We start from the raw sequence: 25,959 nt of genomic DNA, 5'->3' as shown, positions 1-25,959 counted from the left end.
TCCAGGCTAAGTGAAGATCTTCTAAATTAGTGAGACGCCATTTCCTCTCCAACTTACGGGTTATCTGCTTTAAGCTACGAGTTTGTGAGTTATACCACGGAGTCAGACACTTCTGATTTAAAGCTCTCTTTTTCAGAGGAGCTACAGCATCCAAAGTTGTCTTCAATGAGGATGTAAAACTATTGACAAGATACTCTAACTCCCTTACAGAGTTTAGGTAGCTACTCTGCTCTGTGTTGGTATATGACATTAGAGAACATAAAGAAGGAATCATATCCTTAAACCTAGTTACAGCGCTTTCTGAAAGACTTCTAGTGTAATGAAACTTATTCCCCACTGCAGGGTAGTCCATCAGGGTAAATGTAAATGTTATTAAAAAATGATCAGACAAAAGGGAGTTTTCAGGGAATACTGTTAAGTCTTCTATTTCCATACCATAAGTCAGAACAAGATCTAAAATATGATTAAAGTGGTGGGTGGACTCATTTACTTTTTGAGCAAAGCCGATAGAGTCTAATAATAGATTAAATGCAGTGTTGAGGCTGTCATTCTCAGCATCTGTGTGGATGTTAAAATCGCCCACTATAATTATCTTATCTGAGCTAAGCACTAAGTCAGACAAAAGGTCTGAAAATTCACAGAGAAACTCACAGCAACGACCAGGTGGACGATAGATAATAACAAATAAAACTGGTTTTTGGGACTTCCAATTTGGATGGACAAGACTAAGAGACAAGCTTTCAAATGAATTAAAGCTCTGTCTAGGTTTTTGATTAATTAATAAGCTGGAATGGAAGATTGCTGCTAATCCTCCGCCCCGGCCCGTGCTACGAGCATTCTGACAGTTAGTGTGACTCGGGGGTGTTGACTCATTTAAACTAACATATTCATCCTGCTGTAACCAGGTTTCTGTTAGGCAGAATAAATCAATACGTTGATCAATTATTATATCATTTACCAACAGGGACTTAGAAGAGAGAGACCTAATGTTTAATAGACCACATTTAACTGTTTTAGTCTGTGGTGCAATTGAAGGTGCTATATTATTTTTTCTTTTTGAATTTTTATGCTTAAATAGATTTTTGCTAGTTATTGGTGGTCTGGGAGCAGGCACCGTCTCTACGGGGATGGGGTAATAGGGGGATGGCAGGGGGAGAGAAGCTGCAGAGAGGTGTATAAGACCACAGCTCTGCCTCCTGGTCCCAACGCTAGACAGTCACAGTTTGGAGGATCCCAAAAAATTGGCCAGATTTCTAGAAATGAGAGCTGCTCCCTCTAAAGTGGGATGGATGCCGTCTCTCCTAACAAGACCAGGTTTTCCCCAGAAGCTTTGCCAATTATCAATGAAGCCCACCTCATTTTTTGGACACCACTCAGACAGCCAGCAATTCAAGGAGAACATGCGGCTAAACATGTCACTCCCGGTCTGATTGGGGAGGGGCCCAGAGAAAACAACAGAGTCCGACATTGTTTTTGCAAAGTTACACACCGATTCAATGTTAATTTTAGTGACCTCCGATTGGCGTAACCGAGTGTCATTACTGCCGACGTGAATTACAATCTTACCAAATTTACGCTTAGCCTTAGCCAGCAATTTCAAATGTCCTTCGATGTTGCCTGCTCTGGCCCCCGGAAGACAATTGACAATGGTTGCTGGTGTCGCTAACTTCACATTTCTCAAAACAGAGTCGCCAATAACCAGAGTTTGATCCTCGGCGAGTGTATCGTCGAGTGGGGAAAAACGGTTAGAGATGTGAACGGGTTGACGGTGTACACGGGGCTTCTGTTTAGGGCTACGCTTCCTCCTCACAGTCACCCAGTCAGCCTGCCTTCCCGACTGCACGGGGTCTGCCAGGGGGGAACTAACGGCGGCTAAGCTTCCTTGGTCCGCACCGACTACAGGGGCCTGGCTAGCTGTAGAATTTTCCACGGTGCGGAGCCGAGCCTCCAATTCGCCCAGCCTGGCCTCCAAAGCTACGAATAAGCTGCACTTATTACATGTACCGTTACTGCTAAAAGAGGCCGAGGAATAACTAAACATTTCACACCCAGAGCAGAAAAGTACGGGAGAGACAGGAGAAGCCGCCATGCTAAAACGGCTAAGAGCTAGTAGCTACGCTAAGCTAGCGGATTCCCAAACAGGGAATCCGACACTAGAGAGGCTGTGGAGCAGCACAGGTAACGCACGACAACAGTGCTAAAACAAAATAAAAATCCACTAGACAGGCTGTGGAGCAGCACAGGTAACGCACAACAACAGTGCTAAAATATAATAAAAATCCACTAGACAGGCTGTGGAGCAGCACAGGTAACGCACGACAACAGTGCTAAAAAATAAAATAAAATAAAAATAAAAATCCACTGGACAGGCTGTGGAGCAGCACAGGCAACGCACGACAACAGTGCTAAAACAAAATAAAAATCCACTAGACAGGCTGTGGAGCAGCACAGGTAACGCACGACAACAGTGCTAAAATAAAATAAAAATCCACTAGACAGGCTGTGGAGCAGCACAGGTAACGCACGACAACAGTGCTAAAATAAAATAAAAATCCACTAGACAGGCTGTGGAGCAGCACAGGTAACGCACAACAACAGTGCTAAAAAATAAAATAAAATAAAAATAAAAATCCACTGGACAGGCTGTGGAGCAGCACAGGTAACGCACGACAACAGTGCTAAAACAAAATAAAATCCACTAGACAGGCTGTGGAGCAGCACAGGTAACGCACAACAACAGTGCTAAAATATAATAAAATCCACTAGACAGGCTGTGGAGCAGCACAGGTAACGCACAACAACAGTGCTAAAAAATAAAATAAAATAAAAATAAAAATCCACTGGACAGGCTGTGGAGCAGCACAGGTAACGCACGACAACAGTGCTAAAATAAAATAAAATCCACTAGACAGGCTGTGGAGCAGCACAGGTAACGCACAACAACAGTGCTAAAAAATAAAATAAAATAAAAATAAAAATCCACTGGACAGGCTGTGGAGCAGCACAGGCAACGCACGACAACAGTGCTAAAACAAAATAAAAATCCACTAGACAGGCTGTGGAGCAGCACAGGCAACGCACGACAACAGTGCTAAAACAAAATAGAAATCCACTAGACAGGCTGTGGAGCAGCACAGGTAACGCACGACAACAGTGCTAAAACAAAATAGAAATCCACTAGACAGGCTGTGGAGCAGCACAGGTAACGCACGACAACAGTGCTAAAACAAATAAAAATCCACTAGACAGGCTGTGGAGCAGCACAGGTAACGCACAACAACAGTGCTAAAAAATAAAATAAAATAAAAATAAAAATCCACTGGACAGGCTGTGGAGCAGCACAGGCAACGCACGACAACAGTGCTAAAACAAAATAAAAATCCACTAGACAGGCTGTGGAGCAGCACAGGTAACGCACGACAACAGTGCTAAAACAAAATAGAAATCCACTAGACAGGCTGTGGAGCAGCACAGGTAACGCACGACAACAGTGCTAAAACAAAATAAAAATCCACTAGACAGGCTGTGGAGCAGCACAGGTAACGCACAACAACAGTGCTAAAAAATAAATAAAATAAAAATAAAAATCCACTGGACAGGCTGTGGAGCAGCACAGGCAACGCACGACAACAGTGCTAAAACAAAATAGAAATCCACTAGACAGGCTGTGGAGCAGCACAGGTAACGCACGACAACAGTGCTAAAACAAAATAGAAATCCACTAGACAGGCTGTGGAGCAGCACAGGTAACGCACGACAACAGTGCTAAAACAAAATAGAAATCCACTAGACAGGCTGTGGAGCAGCACAGGTAACGCACGACAACAGTGCTAAAACAAAATAGAAATCCACTAGACAGGCTGTGGAGCAGCACAGGTAACGCACGACAACAGTGCTAAAACAAAATAGAAATCCACTAGACAGGCTGTGGAGCAGCACAGGCAACGCACGACAACAGTGCTAAAACAAAATAAAAATCCACTGGACAGGCTGTGGAGCAGCACAGGCAACGCACGACAACAGTGCTAAAACAAAATAGAAATCCACTAGACAGGCTGTGGAGCAGCACAGGTAACGCACGACAACAGTGCTAAAACAAAATAGAAATCCACTAGACAGGCTGTGGAGCAGCACAGGTAACGCACGACAACAGTGCTAAAACAAATAGAAATCCACTAGACAGGCTGTGGAGCAGCACAGGTAACGCACGACAACAGTGCTAAACAAAATAAAATCCACTAGACAGGCTGTGGAGCAGCACAGGTACGCACAACAACAGTGCTAAAAATAAATAAATAAAAAAAAATCCACTGGACAGGCTGTGGAGCAGCACAGGTAACGCACGACAACAGTGCTAAAACAAAATAGAAATCCACTAGACAGGCTGTGGAGCAGCACAGGTAACGCACGACAACAGTGCTAAAACAAAATAAAATCCACTAGACAGGCTGTGGAGCAGCACAGGTAACGCACGACAACAGTGCTAAAACAAAATAGAAATCCACTAGACAGTGCTGTGGAGCAGCACAGGTAACGCACGACAACAGTGCTAAAACAAATAGAAATCCACTGGACAGGCTGTGGAGCAGCACAGGTAACGCACGACAACAGTGCTAAAACAAAATAGAAATCCACTAGACAGGCTGTGGAGCAGCACAGGTAACGCACGACAACAGTGCTAAAACAAAATAAAAATCCACTGGACAGGCTGTGGAGCAGCACAGGCAACGCACGACAACAGTGCTAAAACAAAATAGAAATCCACTAGACAGGCTGTGGAGCAGCACAGGTAACGCACGACAACAGTGCTAAAACAAAATAGAAATCCACTAGACAGGCTGTGGAGCAGCACAGGTAACGCACGACAACAGTGCTAAAACAAAATAAAAATCCACTGGACAGGCTGTGGAGCAGCACAGGCAACGCACGACAACAGTGCTAAAACAAAATAGAAATCCACTAGACAGGCTGTGGAGCAGCACAGGTAACGCACGACAACAGTGCTAAAACAAAATAGAAATCCACTAGACAGTGCTGTGGAGCAGCACAGGTAACGCACGACAACAGTGCTAAAACAAAATAGAAATCCACTAGACAGGCTGTGGAGCAGCACAGGTAACGCACGACAACAGTGCTAAAACAAAATAGAAATCCACTAGACAGTGCTGTGGAGCAGCACAGGTAACGCACGACAACAGTGCTAAAACAAAATAGAAATCCACTAGACAGTGCTGTGGAGCAGCACAGGTAACGCACGACAACAGTGCTAAAACAAAATAGAAATCCACTAGACAGTGCTGTGGAGCAGCACAGGTAACGCACGACAACAGTGCTAAAACAAAATAAAAATCCACTAGACAGGCTGTGGAGCAGCACAGGTAACGCACGACAACAGTGCTAAAACAAAATAGAAATCCACTAGACAGGCTGTGGAGCAGCACAGGTAACGCACGACAACAGTGCTAAAACAAAATAGAAATCCACTAGACAGGCTGTGGAGCAGCACAGGTAACGCACGACAACAGTGCTAAAACAAAATAAAAATCCACTAGACAGGCTGTGGAGCAGCACAGGTAACGCACGACAACAGTGCTAAAACAAAATAAAAATCCACTGGACAGGCTGTGGAGCAGCACAGGCAACGCACGACAACAGTGCTAAAACAAAATAGAAATCCACTAGACAGGCTGTGGAGCAGCACAGGTAACGCACGACAACAGTGCTAAAACAAAATAAAAATCCACTAGACAGGCTGTGGAGCAGCACAGGTAACGCACGACAACAGTGCTAAAACAAAATAAAAATCCACTAGACAGGCTGTGGAGCAGCACAGGTAACGCACGACAACAGTGCTAAAACAAAATAGAAATCCACTAGACAGGCTGTGGAGCAGCACAGGTAACGCACGACAACAGTGCTAAAACAAAATAGAAATCCACTAGACAGGCTGTGGAGCAGCACAGGTAACGCACGACAACAGTGCTAAAACAAAATAGAAATCCACTAGACAGGCTGTGGAGCAGCACAGGTAACGCACGACAACAGTGCTAAAGTATTGACTTCAGTACACTGGCACAACAACGAGCAGGCGCTTCTGTGTCAGATCAACCTTCTCTCAGCAAAAGAGACCCTGTGACTAAGGAGGATGATAAAGACAATTTCTCTTCACGCCATAAAAACTCGCCGGCATATCATGCAAGTCATGCACAGGGATATAGTTTTGACTTATAATTTTAAACAAACTAAATCCAGACAAGTTGTTCAAATTAATGCCACATCTGACATTTTATAAACTCCAAATTTTTAAAGTAATGCACTAATTTTTTAAGGTTTTGGCGTTTGGACATACTGCAGTGCATTATGGGTAGTTTCTTGACGGGAGAAATGCATTGAGACGCTGTGATCGGGTAGGCTGCACTTTAACCGCTGCACACGGACAACAACTTTAACATCGCAACATAAAACTCTTTGTATATTGTGCCTAAAACTCTATTCTCTGGGTTTATAGACGTTGTTATTGCATTTGTTTTATGTACACATCCCAGAAGGCAGGTTGTTTCTTTCTCCATTATTGTCAGTGGGAGTTGCTGTGAGCTGTGATCGTTTCCTGTTCAAGTTTTTCTGGGGAAAAGTGAAGTTTGCTCTTAAACGTCCTGCAGTTCTTTACAGCACTGTTTGTCCTCTTTGTTCCAGAGTCATATATCGACTCGGTCGCACAGCTGGTTACGCTGCCTGTGAGCTCTTAGCAGCGTGCTTAGCAACGCCGACTTGTGTGTAAACAATCCATCACGGACAATGTAAATCGATTCAAAGTCAGCTTTATTGTCAATTCTTCACATGTACTAGACATACAAGGAATCGAAATTTCGTTTCTCACCTTCCCTCTGTGATGACAAGACATTTTGACAATAAGGACAAATATTTAGTATTTACAGTGTAGTGTCTAAGGTAATAGTAAAAGTGGAAAGTGCAGTAGTGCAAACCATTCAGTATTTGTAGCAGCAGCAGATTTTTGTTAAGACACTGTGCAAGTGGTGGTGATAAAGTGAAACAGTGCAGGACATTGGTCATGGGCAACAGATATTATATATATATATAATACAAATAATGGATGGTATGGAGGCTACGCCTTGTCCAATGTTGGACGACTTGCCATCCATCAGTTGTTATGTTCTCCACCCCCCTCCCAAATTAAGCAAACAGCAGAGTCAAATAAATTAGATCAATTTATTTTGTTGTGAACAGCATATGAATGCTTCTAAAATGTCAGTAGTGTGCTTGTCTACCTTCTTAGTGTTTTTGGCATCCTTGGAGTTCAATATTTCCACCAGTTCCTCCTCTGTGAACTCAGCAAACCTCGCTGGCAGATGATTTTCTGCTGTTGTTGACATGTTTGTTGCCATTTTTTCAACCAGCATTTGTCAGCTAGTTCCTGACCTCCGCTACGTCATTAGTGATGTCATCTCATGCACCACTGTTGTGCCATAATTTAAAAGCCCCATTAGCTCTGCCGGCTGTGAACAGCTGGTTGCCCCAAATTAGACTGAATTGAGATAAATTATATGCTTTGTGCTGGAGTTGTTTTTAACATCCCTCCATACTCTAATCATATTTTTTAGGATTAGATTTTTAGTGTTTTTCAGTTGTTCTTTAATTGAGTTTGAATATAAATATGAAGGGAGTGTTGATTTTAGTCCTTGATCTTCCATGTCCACCCAGTGTGGTGAGTCTGTGGGATAGTGAAATGTCACAGATCTCAACTGCACAGCTGGACCTCTGGACATTTTACACCTCCACGGTCATATAACAAGTACATTTGGGACCATCGAAGCCTGGATCTTCTGTTTTTCCATATAAACCATATTAACATCTTCTTTATTTGCATGAAAAATCCCAGAGGAGGTGGCAGGGGAACATTCTGGAAGACATAAGTGTAGGTGATATATTCATTTTAATTGTGTTAATTCTCCCCATCATGGACATTGTTAATGACACCCATCTATCAATAGAATCACTTATAACCATCATTATGAGGTTAGAATTTGTTTCAGCAATTTGTTCAAATTTATATCCCCAAATACTCAAATTGTGTTACTACATTGGACTGTAATGTCTCTGGGATTGGATTTATTCTATCTTCTGCATTCAGTAGTAAGATTGAGGATTTAGAATGACTAATTTTATAGCCTGAAATATCAGAATCAGAAAGGTTTTATTGCCATATTAGTGAACAAGTTCCCAACATTAGGAAATTGCTGCGGTACTTGGTGCTAACATAAAAGACAAAAAAAAAAAGAAAAAAAAAATTTAAATGAAGACAAAAAAAAAATTAAATGAAGTAGAGCAGTAAAACAAATAATATACGTATAATAAAAACTATACACTATAACAGTGTTACAAAATGTACAGAATGTATATGAGCTAAGATAAATATATAAGATGTATATATACACACACACACACACACACACACACACACACACACACATATATATATATATATATATATATATATATATATATATATATATATATATATATATATACAGTGAGGAAAATAAGTATTTGAACACCCTGTGGTTTTGCAAGTTCTCCCACTTAGAAATCATGGAGGGGTCTGAAATTTTCATCTTAGGTGCATGTCCACTGTGAGAGACATAATCTAAAAAAAAAAAAAAATCCGGAAATCACAATGTATGATTTTTTTTTGTTTGTTTTGTTTTTTTTTGTTTTTATAATTTATTTGTATGTTACTGCTGAAAATCACTCACAGACCTGTTAATTTTTCTTTAAGAAGCCTTCTTATTCTGCACTCTTTACCTGTATTAATTGCACCTGTTTGAACTTGTTACTTGTATAAAAGACACCTGTTCACACACTCAATCAATCACACTCCAACCTGTCCACCATAGCCAAGACCAAAGAGCTGTCAAAGGACACCAGGGACAAAACTGTAGACCTGCACAAAGCTGGGATGGACTAAAGGACAACAGGCAAGCAGCTTGGTAGAAGACAACAACTGTTATGATTATTTATTAGAAAGTGGAAGAAACACAAGATGACTGTCAATCTCCCTCGGTCTGGGATTCCATGCAAGATCTCACTTTGTGGGGTAAGGATGATTCTGAGAAAGCTCAGAACTACACAGGAGGACCTGGTCAATGACCTGAAGAGAGCTGGGACCACAGTCACAAAGGTTACATTAGTAACACATGATACTGTCATGGTTTAAGATCCTGCAGGCCAGCAAGGTCCCCCTGCTCAAGCCAGCACATGTCCAGGCCCGTTTGAAGTTCACCAGTGACCATCTGGATGATCCAGAGGAGGCATGGGAGAAGGTCATGTGGTCAGATGAGACCAGAATAGAGCTTTTTGGAATCAACTCCACTTACCATGTTTACAGGATGAGAACAACCCCAAGAAAACCATCCCAACCGTGAAGCATGGGGGTGGAAACATCATACTCTGGGGGTGCTCTTCTGCAGAGGGGACAGGACGACTGCACTGTATTGAAGGGAGGATGGATGGGGTCATGTATTGTGAGATTTTGGCAAACAACCTCCTTCCCTCAGTAAGAACATTGAAGATGGGTCATGGCTGGGTCTTCCAGCATGACAATGACCCCAAACACACAGCCAGGACAACTAAGGAGGGGGTCCGTAAGAAGCATTTCAAGGTCCTGGAGTGGCCTGGCCAGTCTCCAGACCTGAACTAAATAGAAAATCTTTGGAGGGAGCTGAAACGCCAAACCTGAAAGATCTAGAGAAGATCTGTATGGAGGAGTGGACCAAAATCCCTGCTGCAGTGTGTGAAAACCTGGTGAAAAACTACAGGAAACGTTTGACCTCTGTAATTACAAACAAAGGCTACTGTACTAAATATTAACATTGATTTTCACAGGTGTTCAAATACTTATTTGCAGCAGTAACATACAAATAAATGATTAAAAAAATCATACATTGTGATTTCCGGATTTTTTTTTTTTTAAGATTATGTCTCTCACAGTGGACATGCACCTGAGATGAAAATTTCAGACCCCTCCATGATTTCTAAGTGGGAGAACTTGCAAAACCGCAGGGTGTTCAAATACTTATTTTCCTCACTGTATATATATATATATATATATACACACATATATGTGATCTCTGCAAACAGAGTAACACAGGGTTGTTGGTGGTGATAGCAACAATCTAGAGTTCTAAAAGTTCTTGTTGATGAGGCTAACGGCAGAGGGGAAAACACTGTTCTTATGGCGTGAGATTCTGGTCCGAAGGGACCGCAGCCTCCTGCTTGAGGGGAGGAGGTCAAAAAGGCTATATCCAGGGTGAGAAGGATCGGCTCTTATCCGATCTGAACGCCCCAGTGTCCTGGAGATGTACAGGTCCTGAAGAGATGGAAGGTTGAAGCCAATCACCTTCTCAGCAGAGCGTACAATACGCTGTAGTCTCTTATGTCCCTGGTGGTGGCTCCAGCGTACCACATGGTGATGGAGGTGGTGAGGATGGACTCGATGATAGCAGTGTAAAACTGCACCATGATCCTTGCTGGCAGGTTGAATTTCTTCAACTGCCGCAGGAAGTACATCCTCTGCTGGGCCTTCTTGACAACAGAAGTAATGGTGGACTCCCACTTGAGGTCCTGGGTTAGAGTGATTCCCAGGAAACAGAAGGTGTCCACTATGGTGATGGGGCTGTCTGCCAGGGTAATGAAGAGGAGAGGGGCTGTGTTCTTCCTGAAGTCCACAATAATCTCCACTGTCTTCTCTGTGTTCAGCACCAAGTTGTTATAGCTGCACCAGGACACCAGTCGTTGGACCTCCAGCCTGTCGGCGGACTCGTCCCCATCAGAGATGAGTCCGATAAGAGTGGTGTCATCTGCATACTTGATAAGCTTGACAGACTGGTGATCACAGGTGCAGCAGTTGGTGTACAGGGAGAAAAGCAGAGGAAAGAGGACACATCCCTGAGGAGTACTGGTGGTCCGGGAGAGCCTCACTTGCTGCTTCCTATCCTTCAGGAAGTTGGCAATCGACCTGCAGGTGGAATCAGGCACATTCATCTGGGAAAGCTGATCCTGGAGAAGATCTGGGAGGATGGTATTGAAGGCAGAACTGAAGTCCACAAACAGGATCCTAGCGTAGGTTCCCGGGGAATCCAGATGCTGCAGAATGAAGTGCAAAGCCAGATTGATGGCGTCATCCACAGACCTATTGGCTCTGTAAGCAAACTGCAAGGGGTCCAAGAGTGAGGCCGTGAGAGATTTGAGGTGGGACAGAACCAGACGCTCAAATGACTTCATGACTACAGAAGTCAGTGCCACCGGTCTGTAGTCATTGAGTCCAGTGATCCTTGGTTTGTTGGAAACAGGAACAATGATGGAGGTTTTGAAACAGTCAGGCACGTGGCAAGCCTCCAGTGAGGAGTTGAATATGTCTGTAAACACTGGGGCAAGCTCATTAGCACAGTGTCTCAGAGTGGCAGGTGAGACATCATCTGGCCCAGGAGCTTTGTGAGCTGTTACGTTCCTAAACTGCTTTTGGACCTCATCTTCATAAATATGCATAGCTGTGGGGGCGGGGGGAGAGGAGGGGCGCTCTGTGATGGAAGTCCTTGATATTTTGGGCTCTGCTAAAGTGTGGTGGGTGGGGGAGGTGGAAGAGTGAATGCCCATGCTGGATGTGTTGCTGGGTATGTTGCTGGGACTGGAGGTGTGAGGGCTGTTAAACTGGCCATCAAAACGACAATAGAACTCGTTCAGTCTATTTGCAGTTTGTAGGTCGTCTGTGAAGTGGGGGGTTTTAGGCTTGTAATTGGTAATCTGCCTAAGGCTGGGCATACACTGTACGATATTTTCAGGCATTGTTCTTGGCTCCAGCTCAAACTGTGAGATAAAACTGCAGGGTTTAAACGTTCAGAGCGCATGATTCATGTTCTCACACTGTACAGCCCGATGCTCTGATGCGATCTGACTGCTCACATTGTACGTTCAAAAACCACACGTCGGAAGCTTTTTTTTTTTCTTTAAAAAAAAATTTATTTCATGCCTATCAGCGCGCACAGTGAGTGAAATCAGGTGGGGGGGAGACTGAACGTAAATGCGCGCACACACAGCAGACAGCAACATGATCCATGAGAGGACAGTAAAAAAAGAAAACAAACATTCATAACAGGTGTTGCTACTTACACTGTTGTATAAACTATATTTCATATGGACTCATACAGCTGTGCAAGGTGCAGCAACTTACTCCCTCATCTGTCGTAAATCCTGTTGTTGTCTGCTGTGTGTGCGCGTGCATATACGTTCAGTGTCCCACCGCCTGATTCCACTCACTGTGCACGCTGATAGGCATGAACTTTAATATGATATTAGGTTATTGCGAGGGAACTAAGACTTTACATGAGATCACTGTTTGCTCTCTCCGGTGTTTGCTCATGGACAGTGCGCGAGGTAATCAGCGCGTAGACGCTTGTAGCGCTGCTTCAACAGCGCCGAACCCTCACGAGCCACGACGGCCGACCAAAATATCAAACAGGTTTGATTTTCATCCGACCATACGATTCCTGATCGGGAGGTGGTTGTGAGATGTTAAACGCAGCTTGTTACTCCATGTAGACTGCACGATGAAGGACGCACGATTAAGCTGAAACTCGGCGCGATCCAAAAAATTCTCGCACGAGTGAAAAATCGGCTGAAAAAGGGCCAAAACTCGCACAGTGTAAACCCACCTTAAAACTTTTCCACACCGAAGCTGCATCATTCTCTGAGATCTGTTCCTGGATGTTCTCAGAATAATGTGATCTAGCAATGCCTACTTCCTTGCTAAACCTGTACTTGGCCTCTTTGTAGTAATCTTTGTCCCCACTTTTAAAAGCCTCCTTCTTATCCAACCACAGCCGTTTCAGTTTGGGAGTAAACCAGGGTTTGTCATCGTTATAACTCACCCTGGTGCGTGATGGTACAATGATGTCCTCGCTGAAGTGGATATACGAGGTCACAGTGTCCGTATACTCATCCAAACTCTCACAAGCAGACCTCATTGAGTCCCAGTCTGTGGTTTCAAAGCATGTGCGGAGCTCCTCCACAGCGTCAGCGGTCCACTGTTTTATTGTCCTCACTACAGGTTTAAAGAGCTTCAGCCTCTGTTTGTATGCAGGGATCAGATGGATCATTTCGTGGTCAGAGAGGCCGAGCGCAGCACGAGGCACTGCGTGATAAGCTCCTTGTATCGTGCTGTAGCAGTGATCCAGTGTTCTCTCCTCTCTGGTCGGGAATCACTGTATGATGTAATTATTTCTAAAATATACAGTAAAGATTTGCTCAGCTTTGACAGGAACAAAATAACATTGTCGGCCAATAGTGAGATCCTGTGCTCAGCGGGGCCGACGGTAACACCAGCGAGGTGAGGATGTGAATTGCGATTGCCAGTGGCCCAGTGGCTAATATAAACAACAGGGGTGAGAGTGGACAGCCTCCTCTACAGCCTCTTTTAATTTATGTTGGTTTTGAAATGTTCCTGTTAGTTCTTATTTCTGCAATGGGCTTGTTCTATAATTTTTGTTTTTATCCGTTTTATAAAATTCTATCCACATCCACATTTCTTCAAAACTTCAAAGAGATACATCTATTCAACTAAAACACCTCAGCATCTAGGGATAGAAGGGCTTTACTGTGTGTTACATTTAACACTCTCCTTACGTTAGGAAAGCCCTGTCTCCCCCTGACTTTATTTTTAATAATAAAGAATGTGACTGTTTATTGAACTGAGAGAATGTCTTCCAGTGTCGCCGATCGAACGGTCCCCTCTAAAAATCGGTCCGCTCTGCCTTCACTGCACATGCGTCATCAGCCGCGGTTCACGGATTTTCACCTTGTTTCTGTTTCAAACTGCCTCCAGTCATCATCTGTCTCACGGATTTTCACCTTGTTTCTGTTTCAAACTGCCTCCAGTCATCATCTGTCTCAGCCACAGATATCTGAAGCTTTTCTACAACGATCATTTCCACATAAAGTCAGCATTATTTCATCATAAAACACGGAGGAAGTGATCAGAGCGCCATAGCTACACGAGCTGCTAGCTGACGCGTTCACTGCGCGTTGGTCATTTCAAAGCGTCGCTGAGTATCACCTCGTTTCTGCTTCAAACTAACTTCAGAATGATTGAAGAGGTTTTACGTTGTCATCTGATGGTTAATAATCACATAAATCCGTTTGATCACTTTGGGTGAAGAGACTCAGTCTCAGACGAGCAGCTGAGCTCTGAAATCTGAGTGAGCTCTTGCAGCCGTACACTCCACGTAGGGCTCTGAGGTCAGCTGACCAGCTTCTCCTGGCTGTTCCTAAAGCCAGGCTTAAATCCAGAGCTGATAGAGCCTTTTCTGTGGCAGCGCCACGACTCTGGAACGATCTTCCGCTGACTGTCAGGTCCTCAGAGTCTGTGGGACAGTTTAAGTCCAGACTGAAAACTCATCTCTTCTCCCTGGCTTTCAACACTGGCTAAGTGGTGTATGCTTTGCTCTGCTATTTTGCTCTGTATTTTTAGAGTATTTATTTATTTTTATTCTTTTCCTTTAATATTTTACACTTTTGTATTGCTATTATTGTGAAGCACTTTGGTCAGCTGCAGCTGTGTTTTAAATGTGCTATATAAATACATTTGAATTTGAAATGACGCATGCGCAGTGGAGGCAGGGCGGATCAGTTTTTAGGGGCGGACCATTCAGTATGAGACACTGGGTCACAATTTACATCTTTGCCATGTTTTTGTCTCTGCCAGGCGGACCGTTTGGAGGTCATCAACAAGCGCTACGTCAAAGTGGTTTTCTCTCCTGGGAAGTCTCCGGTGGATGGGGTCTGTGTCATAAAATAATAAGTCCACTCCTGAGGGTCCCGACACTAACCCGACCGTGTCATTCTGTTTCGCCATATTCAGCAGTACGTGTGGTTCAACATTGGCAGCGTGGACACGTTTGAGAGGAATCTGGAGGCGGCTCAGACCGAGCTGGGCATCGAGAGCGAGGACAGGCTCCCTGTGGTTTACGCCACCGAGCGCGATGGGTAAGAAGGCCAAAGAGGCCAGAATGACGAAAGAATTTCTGATTTGAAGGGTCAGTAACTTTATACATTTGTTTGACTTGTTTCTTAAAGTTCCTTTGAGTCCACACTGAACAACACGTTTTTAAAATTGACTGTTTAGCTCATTTAAAGAAAGAAACCACTTCTCAACTAAATGATAAAATTCTAACAAAAACCAAGTGAGTTTTGTGTGTGTGTGTGTGTGTGTGTGTGTGTGACAGTAAAACATCAGTTATCAGTTTGTGAGCCTTATTTGTGGGTTTCTGATCTGATTAAATATGACAGTGTCGTCTGTCACGTGAAGCAGCTTCTCGTTACGTTTAAAAGGTTTTAGAGAGATTTAACGGACACAAAACCGTCTGTCAGGAAGTGCTGCTTATTCTCAGACCTGCCCTGCCCTCTGAAGGGAAGGGGGCGTGGCAAGCAGCACCTCTTCTTCTGTTGAAGCAGCAGCAGCACAGAAACCCAAACCTGGGCTCGTTGTTTTTGTCTTCAGCGCAGACGGTTGGATTTATTAACAGTCGGTGATTTGACTGCTGTAAGTGTTGAACTGCCCTTTCACCTGCATCTGTCCCACCTGTAGAAGTTTCCTGCTGAGCATGCTCCCAACGCTGCTCATCATGGGCTTCCTGCTCTTCATGCTGCGTCGTGGAGTCACGGGCTCCGGGCGTCCTGGCCGTGGGATGGGCGGGCTGTTCAGCGTTGGTGAGACAACGGCAAAGATCCTGAAAGATGAAATTGATGTGAAGTTCAAAGACGTGGCTGGCTGTGAGGAGGCCAAGCTGGAGATCATGGAGTTTGTCAACTTCCTAAAGAACCCCAAACAGTACCAGGATCTGGGTGCCAAGATCCCCAAGGTAACAGTGTAGCTGAGGTCTTCACAGTGAGGATAGGACCAAGAGCATCAAGTTGAAATGAAACCAAGATCCCCAAAGTGAGGTCATTTGAAATGTCTCACAGGTGTAAGTGGGGCTGTGGTGACACTGAGCCAAGATCCCCCCCATGTGAGGGAAGGGAGGGGATCTTCATATTGAGGGTGGGCGGAAGATCCAGGAAGTCAAATGTGTGACCAATGTTCTGTACGTCTTTTTATTTATTTTTTTTACTCCGAGTCAGCAGTATTTTTGGACAACCTGCCAGCAGGCGAGGTTAGACGGGTTACTTCCAGAAGGTAGGGAGTGCAGTAGTCAAGCCTTGAGGGATGGATCCATGGATTCCTTTTCCTTGGCCTCTGAATGAAAGCAGGAGTTTGAATCCTGTGTCCATCCAGAGGTCCGAAAAAAATTAATAAAATTAGATTATTTTTTTTTGACTGTTGATCTGTTTGTCAAATCTAAAATCAGAATCAAAGGTAATTTAGAGGTCTACAACATTGTGTCTGGAGTTCTGGAGGGCCAAAGATGGTCATTTAACTGAAGAAAGTTTTGGGCAACATTTACAACCCCTGGAAATAATTATGGAATCACCGGCCTCGGAGGATGTTCATTCAGTTGTTTAATTTTGTAGAAAAAAAGCAGATCACAGACATGACACAAAACTAAAGTCATTTCAAATGGCAACTTTCTGGCTTTAAGAAACACTATAAGAAATCAGGAAAAAAAAATTGTGACAGTCAGTAACGGTTACTTTTTTAGACCAAGCAGAGGGAAAAAAATATGGACTCATTCAATTCTGAGGAAAAAATGATGGAATCATGAAAAACAAAAGAACGCTCCAACACATCACTAGTATTTTGTTGCACCAACTCTGGCTTTTCTAACAGCTTGCAGTCTCTGAGGCATGGACTTAATGAGTGACAAACAGTACTCTTCATCAATCTGGCTCCAACTTTCTCTGATTGCTGTTGCCAGATCAGCTTTGCAGGTTGGAGCCTTGTCATGGACCATTTTCTTCAACTTCCACCAAAGATTTTCAATTGGATTAAGATCCGGACTATTTGCAGGCCATGACATTGACCCTATGTGTCTTTTTGCAAGGAATGTTTTCACAGTTTTTGCTCTATGGCAAGATGCATTATCATCTTGAAAAATTATTTCATCATCCCCAAACATCCTTTCAATTGATGGGATAAGAAAAGTGTCCAAAATATCAACGTAAACTTGTGCATTTATTGATGATGTAATGACAGCCATCTCCCCAGTACCTTTACCTGACATGCAGCCCCATATCATCAATGACTGTGGAAATTTACATGTTCTCTTCAGGCAGTCATCTTTATATTGGAACGGCACCAAACAAAAGTTCCAGCATCATCACCTTGCCCAATGCAGATTCAAGATTCATCACTGAATATGACTTTCATCCAGTCATCCACAGTCCACGATTGCTTTTCCTTAGCCCATTGTAACCTTGTTTTTTTCTGTTTAGGTGTTAATGATGGCTTTCGCTTAGCTTTTCTGTATGTAAATCCCATTTCCTTTAGGCAGTTTCTTACAGTTCGGTCACAGACGTTGACTCCAGTTTCCTCCCATTCGTTCCTCATTTGTTTTGTTGTGCATTTTCGATTTTTGAGACATATTGCTGTAAGTTTACTGTCTTGACGCTTTGATGTCTTCCTTGGTCTACCAGTATGTTTGCCTTTAACAACCTTCCCATGTTGTTTGTATTTGGTCCAGAGTTTAGACACAGCTGACTGTGAACAACCAACATCTTTTGCAACATTGCGTGATGATTTACCCTCTTTTAAGAGTTTGATAATCCTCTCCTTTGTTTCAATTGACATCTCTCATGTTGGAGCCATGATTCATGTCAGTCCACTTGGTGCAACAGCTTTCCAAGGTGTGATCACTCCTTTTTAGATGCAGACTAATGAGCAGATCTGATTTGATGCAGGTGTTAGTTTTGGGGATGAAAATTTACAGGATGATTCCATAATTTATTCCTCAGAATTGAGTGATTCCATATTTTTTTCCCTCTACTTGGTCTAAAAAATTAACCGTTACTGACTGCCACAATTTTTTTTCCTGATTTCTTATAGTGTTTCTTAAAGCCAGAAAGTTGCCATTTGAAATGACTTTAGTTTTGTGTCATGTCTGTGATCTGCTTTTTTTCTACAAAATTAAACAACTGAATGAACATCCTCCGAGGCCGGTGATTCCATAATTTTTGCCAGGGGTTGTAGTATCCACAATGCAAACACACATGAAAAGGAGAAGAGACGGGAAGAGTTTTCAGAGCGAAGTAAAATGTCGTCCACATATTTATTTTGTTTTATTTCCTTATTTTGGCTTCAAAAGAAGAGAGATAAAATGGACGCTAGTGTGTTGCCCATGGGGATCCATGGAGTCCAGATTGGGTCATGTTTATAAAATAAGTAGCTGACATTTTTCAAGGGCGGTAATAAATTAAGCAAAGTTTCTATGAGTTGGAATGGCGTGTGATTCCAGAATGTAATAATGATCAACATCCATTGTTCACTGTTGTTACGTAATAGCCGTCATTTCTCCAAATATATTAGTCCAATCAACGTTCCATTTTTGTAGCATTCATCCTTGACCCAAAATACATAAACCTACCAAGCGGCAAATGTTAGCTCTCCGCAGTTTGTCCTTGTTCAAAGGCGCACACGCATGTACACAGAGGTCACTTCATTTTTTTTTTTTTTTTTTTTTTTTTAACTTTATTTATAACTTTTCATTTTACAAGAACCAGAACACAATACACACACATAATCTTTTGCTCCCCCCACCCACAAAGCCTCCCACCCCCAAGCAAGACAGATAAACTAAAAAGAGAGAGGGAGAAAAGATAAAAAGATAGTAATAATTGCAGTACAACCTAGTAATAATAAATGTATAAATATATAAAAACATTTATAAAATAGTCACAAGAAAAAAACAAAAACAAAAAACACTGCTCCATTACATTTATGTTTTCTGTATTGACAAAAAGGAGATGTTGAATTTGTGGTGTTTTTTTTACATAATCAAAAAAGGAGACCAAATCACCCAGAATTTCGCCTGACGGTGAGCTCTGCAATATCTCAGTTTTTCTGGCTGCAGCATGGGCAGCGTTTCCTTCATCCAGCCATCAAATGAAGGAGGTTTGTCTGATTTCCACTGGAGAAGAAAGAGTCTTTGTAACATTAATGAGGCAAAATATATAACCCTTGCTTGTGGTCTAGGAACAGTGGTCTCAGGCGGAAGGACTCCGAAGATGGAAGTATATGGGGAAGGTATCACTGCTTTCCCGCACATGTATGAAATGACACGAAAAACATTTTTCCAGAACATTTTCAGTGATTGACAGTGCCAAAACGTATGTCCTGTAGTCACTGGACCCCGATGACACCTTAAACATACAGGACTGACATTGGGATAGATTTTAGAAAGTTTGTCATTTTGGTAATGTAAGCAATGCAATTCTGTGAACTGGATCAGACATTGTCCAATACAGGCAGAGGAAGTGTGAATACATTCTAAGCAATATTGCCAAGATGACCTAGAGAGGTCAATATTTAAATCTTTTTCCCACGCTAATTTAGTTTTATTCCAAGAGGGTGAGCTAATATTCTGAATCATAGTATAAATTTTTGAGATACTACCTTTTAGTGTAAGGGTTTAAGTTTAACACGTCATCTGTGACATTCTTAGAAAGTGAGCCCGGGAAATGAAAATATTTAACTTCTAATTTTAAAAAATCTAAAAAAGTGAGATTTCTGGATTTTTTTTTTTTTTTTTGTACCATTTCAAATGACATAAATGCTCTATTTTTAAAAGGGTCTTTAAAAAAGACTAGACTGTTATTGTGCCAGATTTGAAATGCAGAATTAAATTGAGATGGCCGAAAAAGGTGATTGTTCAATAGAGGAAAAAATGATCTGAGGTTGTGGACCTGTAGGGATCGCAGAACTTAATAAAGAAATAGGGCAAATTCCTGGATTACTATACAGTTCCATATTAGCTCAAACTGGACTCTGATTATTACCCCACGGTGATATCCAGTATATTATTTTACTTTTATTTGCAGCCCAATAGTACTTAATGAAGCAGGGCAAGCCCAGACCACCTGCTGGCCTGGGTACCTCCAGAAACATTTTCCTCATTCTTGGGACCAATTTATTCCATACAAAAGATGAAATCAAGGTGTCTATCTCCTTAAACACAGATTTGGGTAGAAAAAGGGCAACATTTGAAATAGATACAGGAAGCGTGGTAGGACTGTCAATTGTATTCACTCTTCCAGCCAAAGAAATAGGTAATGTAGACCATTGTGACAAATCTTGTTTGGTGCGTTCTGACAATGTTTTAAAATTATACAGATAGAGAGCTTTATACAGATGTGTAACTTTGACTCCTAAATATGTGAGTTCTTCATCACTGTTGAAAGGGAAAGAAGTAAAGTCTATTAATTTTTGCCAAATCATTAATCAGGAACAAAGTAGTTTTGGAAAAATTTAGTTTGTACCCTCATATATTGCCATTTGTGTCTAATATGTCAATGAGGGCTGGTCATCCGCATAAAGTGACACCTTGTGTATCCTGCCATGTCTAGACACACCACTAATCCTATCATCCATTCTCAGGGCAATGGCCGAAGGTGCTATGGCCAAGTCAAAAAGGAATGGTGACAGGCAACAACCCTGTCTCGTGCCACGGTGCAACAGGAAATAACTTGATGGCACAGAGTTGGTGTGTATTGCCGCCAGTGGTGTTGGAAAAAATTTTTTGACCCAAGATATAAAGGTTGGGCCGAATCCAAATTTGTCCAAGGTAGTAAATACATATTCCCACGCCACCCAATCAAATGCCTTTTCAGCATCTAAAGAAATTACAACCTCCGGCTGACGGGTGGAGTGGGAAGAATCTCCCTAATATAAAACCTGATTGGTCTGGGTCAATTATTTTAGGCATCACTGTTTCAAGACGGTGAGACAGAACTTTTGGGAGGATTTTGTAATCACAGCAAAGCAGACTTATTGGCCGATAAGAGTTAGTCTCAAGGGTCCTTTCCTTTTTGGGCAAAACAATGATAGTAGCTTGATTCATGGTGTGAGGTAATTTTTGTGTGGTGAAGATTTCTTCAAAAAGTTTACTTAAAAAAGGGGATAGTTTAGCTGAAAAAGTCTTATAAAATTCAACTGGCAGTCCATCTGGATCAGGTGGTTTGCCACTTTGCATAGAATTTATAGAGGTCACTTCATTTTTAATATGTAGATGATTTACCACCCCCTGCTGGAATGGCGTGTGAGTCCAGAAAAATATTAGTTCTAGCAAAATTCTGTTTTCACTATTTTCATCCTTGACCCAAAATACATAAACATACCAAATGGCAAATGTCAGCTCTCCCCAGTCCATGTCCATGATTTAATCCATACACACTCACGCATGTACACAGAGGCCACTTGGCTTTTAATATATAGATAGTGATGATAAGAAATATTGAGGAATTTTTTTTTTTCTGATGGCATCGTGTACATGGAAAACAAGATGGAACCAACAATAGATCCTTGAGGGACCCCACAGGAAAATATGAGCTAAGAATGAGGAAAACATCAATTATACGAAAAATGTTAGAAGTAATTAAAAACTGTGCTCTTGACAATCCAAAACCTTGCAGGTCAAGCTGTGACTGTGTTCATATGGTGTTTATCTTTTGAATGTTTGTTTGTTTGTATCCAGGGGGCCATTTTAACAGGTCCTCCAGGAACAGGAAAGACTCTGCTGGCCAAAGCAACAGCTGGTGAAGCCAATGTCCCATTTATTACGGTCAATGGCTCAGAGTTTCTGGAGATGTTTGTGGGCGTCGGCCCTGCCAGGGTGGGGACTGTGCACAAACACATGCACACACACGCACGCTCTGGGTGAAGGATCACAACCAACAGTCTGCTGCCATGTCCTCCATAGGTCAGAGACCTGTTTGTCATGGCGAGAAAAAACGCACCCTGCATCCTCTTCATTGATGAGATCGATGCTGTGGGGCGCAAACGAGGGCGAGGAAACTTTGGGGCGCAGAGCGAGCAAGAAAACACACTGAACCAGCTGCTGGTGGAGATGGATGGTGGGTGCTGGGAGCCATGGGAAGAGGAGGGCTTTTTGGAGCTCATGAGGATTTGTGTGTAAGATGGTTCAGGCAGTGAGAGCGTCGCGGTTCTTGTCGCATGCAGATGTAAGCGCATGTGGGTGATTCTTAGACTACGGGCACTTATTATGTCCTTTGATCATATTGTATGAAAAACAGAAAAAAGGGGAAATTTCACACTTTTATAGTTATCTTTACAATGAAAGTCTGTTAAGAAATTTGTTCTAGTAGTCTATGATGACTTTTTCACCTTTTTTCAGCATCATTATATGCAAATATTGCTGTTTTGTGCTTGTCCCACACCCAGACTTTTGATCTTCAATGATAAAAATGAATGGTAAAGAAACATTTTTTCTAATGTTTTAAAATCTCTGAATAAAATATCAGTAAAATAATCAAAACATAATTGGGGTATTCAATGTCATACAACTGTTGTGCATTTTTTTTAAACAATGTTGTAGTTGTCCCACACTATTGCCGTAATTTCCACCACAACACTGTAATGTCCCTAAACAGTTTGTATGAAAGATTGTTTGGGTAGTTTCTATGGAGATAAACAGTGACATCAGTGCACATGTATATAGCGCCAAATCACAACAAACAGTTGCCCCAAGGCGCTTTATAGTGTAAGGCAATGGTGTGGTGGAAATTACATTTACAAGGCCAATAGTGCCCGTAGTTAAAGAATCACCCATGTACTTGTGGATCTTTATAAATCGCTCTTCTTTTCAGTGCACACGTGCACAAGAATCCTGTCCAGGTTCTTCAACATACAGTTTAAAATCTTTAAATGGAAGAAGCAGAGGATGGGTTTTAGTGCTTCCTCAGATCTCTTCCTTTGAACAGTTGTCACTGCAGGTGTGTTTATACGTAACCGTGTTCCGTGAAAGGTTCTTTTGGTTCCTGCCCTCACTGCTGAGTGTGACTCATAACTAATTCATCCCCAGAAACACCAACAGACTTTTCAAAGCCAGTTTTAATTGCATTGACTTGGTGTTGCGTTTGACCTTGAAAATATCCCAAAAAACCTGCAGACAAAACAGGATAAGGTGGGTGTTTGTTTTTTATTTATTTATTTTTTTTTAATGTAATATAGTTTTCTGTCTATTTTTTTTCCACAAACCCAGCTGAACAAGTTCAAATTAGTTGCAAAGTGTGTGGATCTGAGAAGTACAACCCCTGGCAAAAATGATGGAATCACCGGCCTCGGAGGATGTTCATTCAGTTGTTTAATTTTGTAGAAAAAAAGCAGATCACAGACATGACACAAAACTAAAAAGTCATTTCAAATGGCAACTTATAACACTATAAGAAATCAGGAAAAATAATTGTGGCAGTCAGTAACGGTTACTTTTTTAGACCAAGCAGAGGAAAAAAATATGGAATCACTCAATTCTGAGGAAAAAATGATGGAATCATGAAAAACAAAAGAACGCTCCAACACATCACTAGTATTTTGTTGCACCACCTCTGGCTTTTATAACAGCTTGCAGTCTCTGAGGCATGGACTTAATGAGTGACAAACAGTACTCTTCATCAATCTGGCTCCAACTTTCTCTGATTGCTGTTGCCAGATCAGCTTTGCAGGTTGGAGCCTTGTCATGGACCATTTTCTTCAACTTCCACCAAAGATTTTCAATTGGATTAAGATCCGGACTATTTGCAGGCCATGACATTGACCCTATGTGTCTTTTGCAAGGAATGTTTTCACAGTTTTTGCTCTATGGCAAGATGCATTATCATCTTGAAAAAATGATTTCATCATCCCCAAACATCCTTTCAATTGATGGGATAAGAAAGTGTCCAAAATATCAATGTAAACGTGTGCATTTATTGATGATGTAATGACAGCCATCTCCCCAATGCCTTTACCTGACATGCAGCCCCATATCATCAATGACTGTGGAAATTACGTTCTCTTCAGGCAGTCATCTTTATAAATCTCATTGGAACGGCACCAAACAAAAGTTCCAGCATCATCACCTTGCCCAATGCAGATTCGAGATTCATCACTGAATATGACTTTCATCCAGTCATCCACAGTCCACAATTGCTTTTCCTTAGCCCATTGTAACCTTGTTTTTTTTTTTTTTCTGTTTAGGTGTTAATGATGGCTTCGTTTAGCTTTTCTGTATGTAAATCCCATTTCCTTTAGGCGGTTTCTTACAGTTCGGTCACAGACGTTGACTCCAGTTTCCTCCCATTCGTTCTTCATTTGTTTTGTTGTGCATTATCGATTTTTGAGACATATTGCTTTAAGTTTTCTGTCTTGACGCTTTGACGTCTTCCTTGGTCTACCAGTATGTTTGCCTTTAACAACCTTCCCATGTTGTTTGTATTTGGTCCAGAGTTTAGACACAGCTGACTGTGAACAACCAACATCTTTTGCAACATTGCGTGATGATTTACCCTCTTTTAAGAGTTTGATAATCCTCTCCTTTGTTTCAATTGACATCTCTCGTGTTGGAGCCATGATTCATGTCAGTCCACTTGGTGCAACAGCTCTCCAAGGTGTGATCACTCCTTTTTAGATGCAGACTAACGAGCAGATCTGATCTGATGCAGGTGTTAGTTTTGGGGATAAAAATTTACAGGGTGATTCCATAATTTTTTCCTCAGAATTGTGCGAGTCCATATTTGGTCTAAAAAAGTAACTGTTACTGACTGCCACAATTTTTTTTTCCTGATTTCTTATAGTGTTTCTTAAAGCCAGAAAGTTGCAATTTGAAATGACTTTAGTTTTGTGTCATGTCTGTGATCTGCTTTTTTTCTACAAATTAAACAACTGAATGAACATCCTCCAAGGCCTGTGATTCCATAATTATTGCCAGGGGTTGTATAATTGTTTTTTGAGGGGGGCCTTTGGGGTCCTGGTGGATCTTTGGGTCTTTTTTTTTTTTGGTCTAATTGCAGCCTTTCCTCAGGGTTCAACACAGCCAGCAACGTGGTGGTTCTGGCAGGAACCAACAGACCGGACATCCTGGACCCGGCACTAATGAGGCCCGGACGGTTCGACAGACAGATTTATATTGTGAGTTCCAGTTTGATCATCAAACTTCAAAGAAACATAAACTCAGCAAGACTTAAAAATGTGTACAAGAATGATCAATTTATTTAAAACAAAACAAAAAATAAACATTTTCACATCATAAACGAGAGCAATCAGAGCTGACTGACGTCCGCCATTCTAGATCTGAATCACCTCCAAAAGTCTTCCAGGCCTTAATATCAATCAGTGGAAAAAATTTGGTGAAAATCCATGAAGTAGTTTTGACGTAATCCTGCTAACAGGCAGACAAACAAATGGCGATGATTTTATGTCCTCGGCGGATGTAAAATGTGCTTAACAACACAAATTAATGTACAAATAAAGCAGCATCACGGGAGAGAAGTTTTAACATTCATTCATTCATTTTCTGCCACTTGTCCGGGTCGCGGTGGCAGAAGCAAGCAACTCCTCCCACACTTCCCTATCCCCAGCCAAGTCCTGTAACACTTCCTGGGCATTCCCAAGCCAGCTGGTAAACATAATCCCTCCAGCATGTCCTAGATCTTCCTCTGGGCCTCTCCCCGCAGGTGACCTTCCCTTGGAGATGACCAGGGGCCATCCTCACCAGATGCCTGAACCATATGGCTACTTTTAATTTGAAGAGATGGCAGCTCCACTCAGATTCCCTCCTGGGCAGTTGAGCTTCTCACCCTGTCTGGGGGTGTAAGCCAAGATACCTGACAGGAATCTCATTTCCACCACTGTATACACGTCTTATGTTTTTGCTCGTTACTCAAAGTTTATGACTGTAGTTGAGGATGGGAGCGTAAACGACTGGTAAATTGAGAGTCTTGCCTTCTGCTCTGCTCTTTCTTCTC

At 42.2% G+C, this 25,959-nt stretch overlaps 1 protein-coding gene across 1 annotated transcript in view; it reads left to right on the top strand.

Moving 5' to 3' along the window:
- afg3l2 (AFG3-like AAA ATPase 2) overlaps positions 1-25,959 on the top strand; it is a 109,815-nt gene that overhangs the window by 42,085 nt on the left and 41,771 nt on the right. The window contains exons 6-10 of the mRNA XM_034183678.1: positions 14,774-14,848; positions 14,930-15,054; positions 15,656-15,929; positions 21,693-21,830; positions 21,918-22,071. Coding sequence (XP_034039569.1) covers positions 14,774-14,848; positions 14,930-15,054; positions 15,656-15,929; positions 21,693-21,830; positions 21,918-22,071 — 766 coding nt within the window. The remainder of the gene's footprint in view (positions 1-14,773; positions 14,849-14,929; positions 15,055-15,655; positions 15,930-21,692; positions 21,831-21,917; positions 22,072-25,959) is intronic.

Source organism: Thalassophryne amazonica, chromosome 12 (genome assembly GCF_902500255.1).
Source record: "Thalassophryne amazonica chromosome 12, fThaAma1.1, whole genome shotgun sequence".
In the NCBI taxonomy this organism is placed as follows: domain Eukaryota; kingdom Metazoa; phylum Chordata; class Actinopteri; order Batrachoidiformes; family Batrachoididae; genus Thalassophryne; species Thalassophryne amazonica.
Note: the sequence above shows the minus strand (reverse complement) of the source record. Positions and strands in the feature narration are given on the sequence as shown.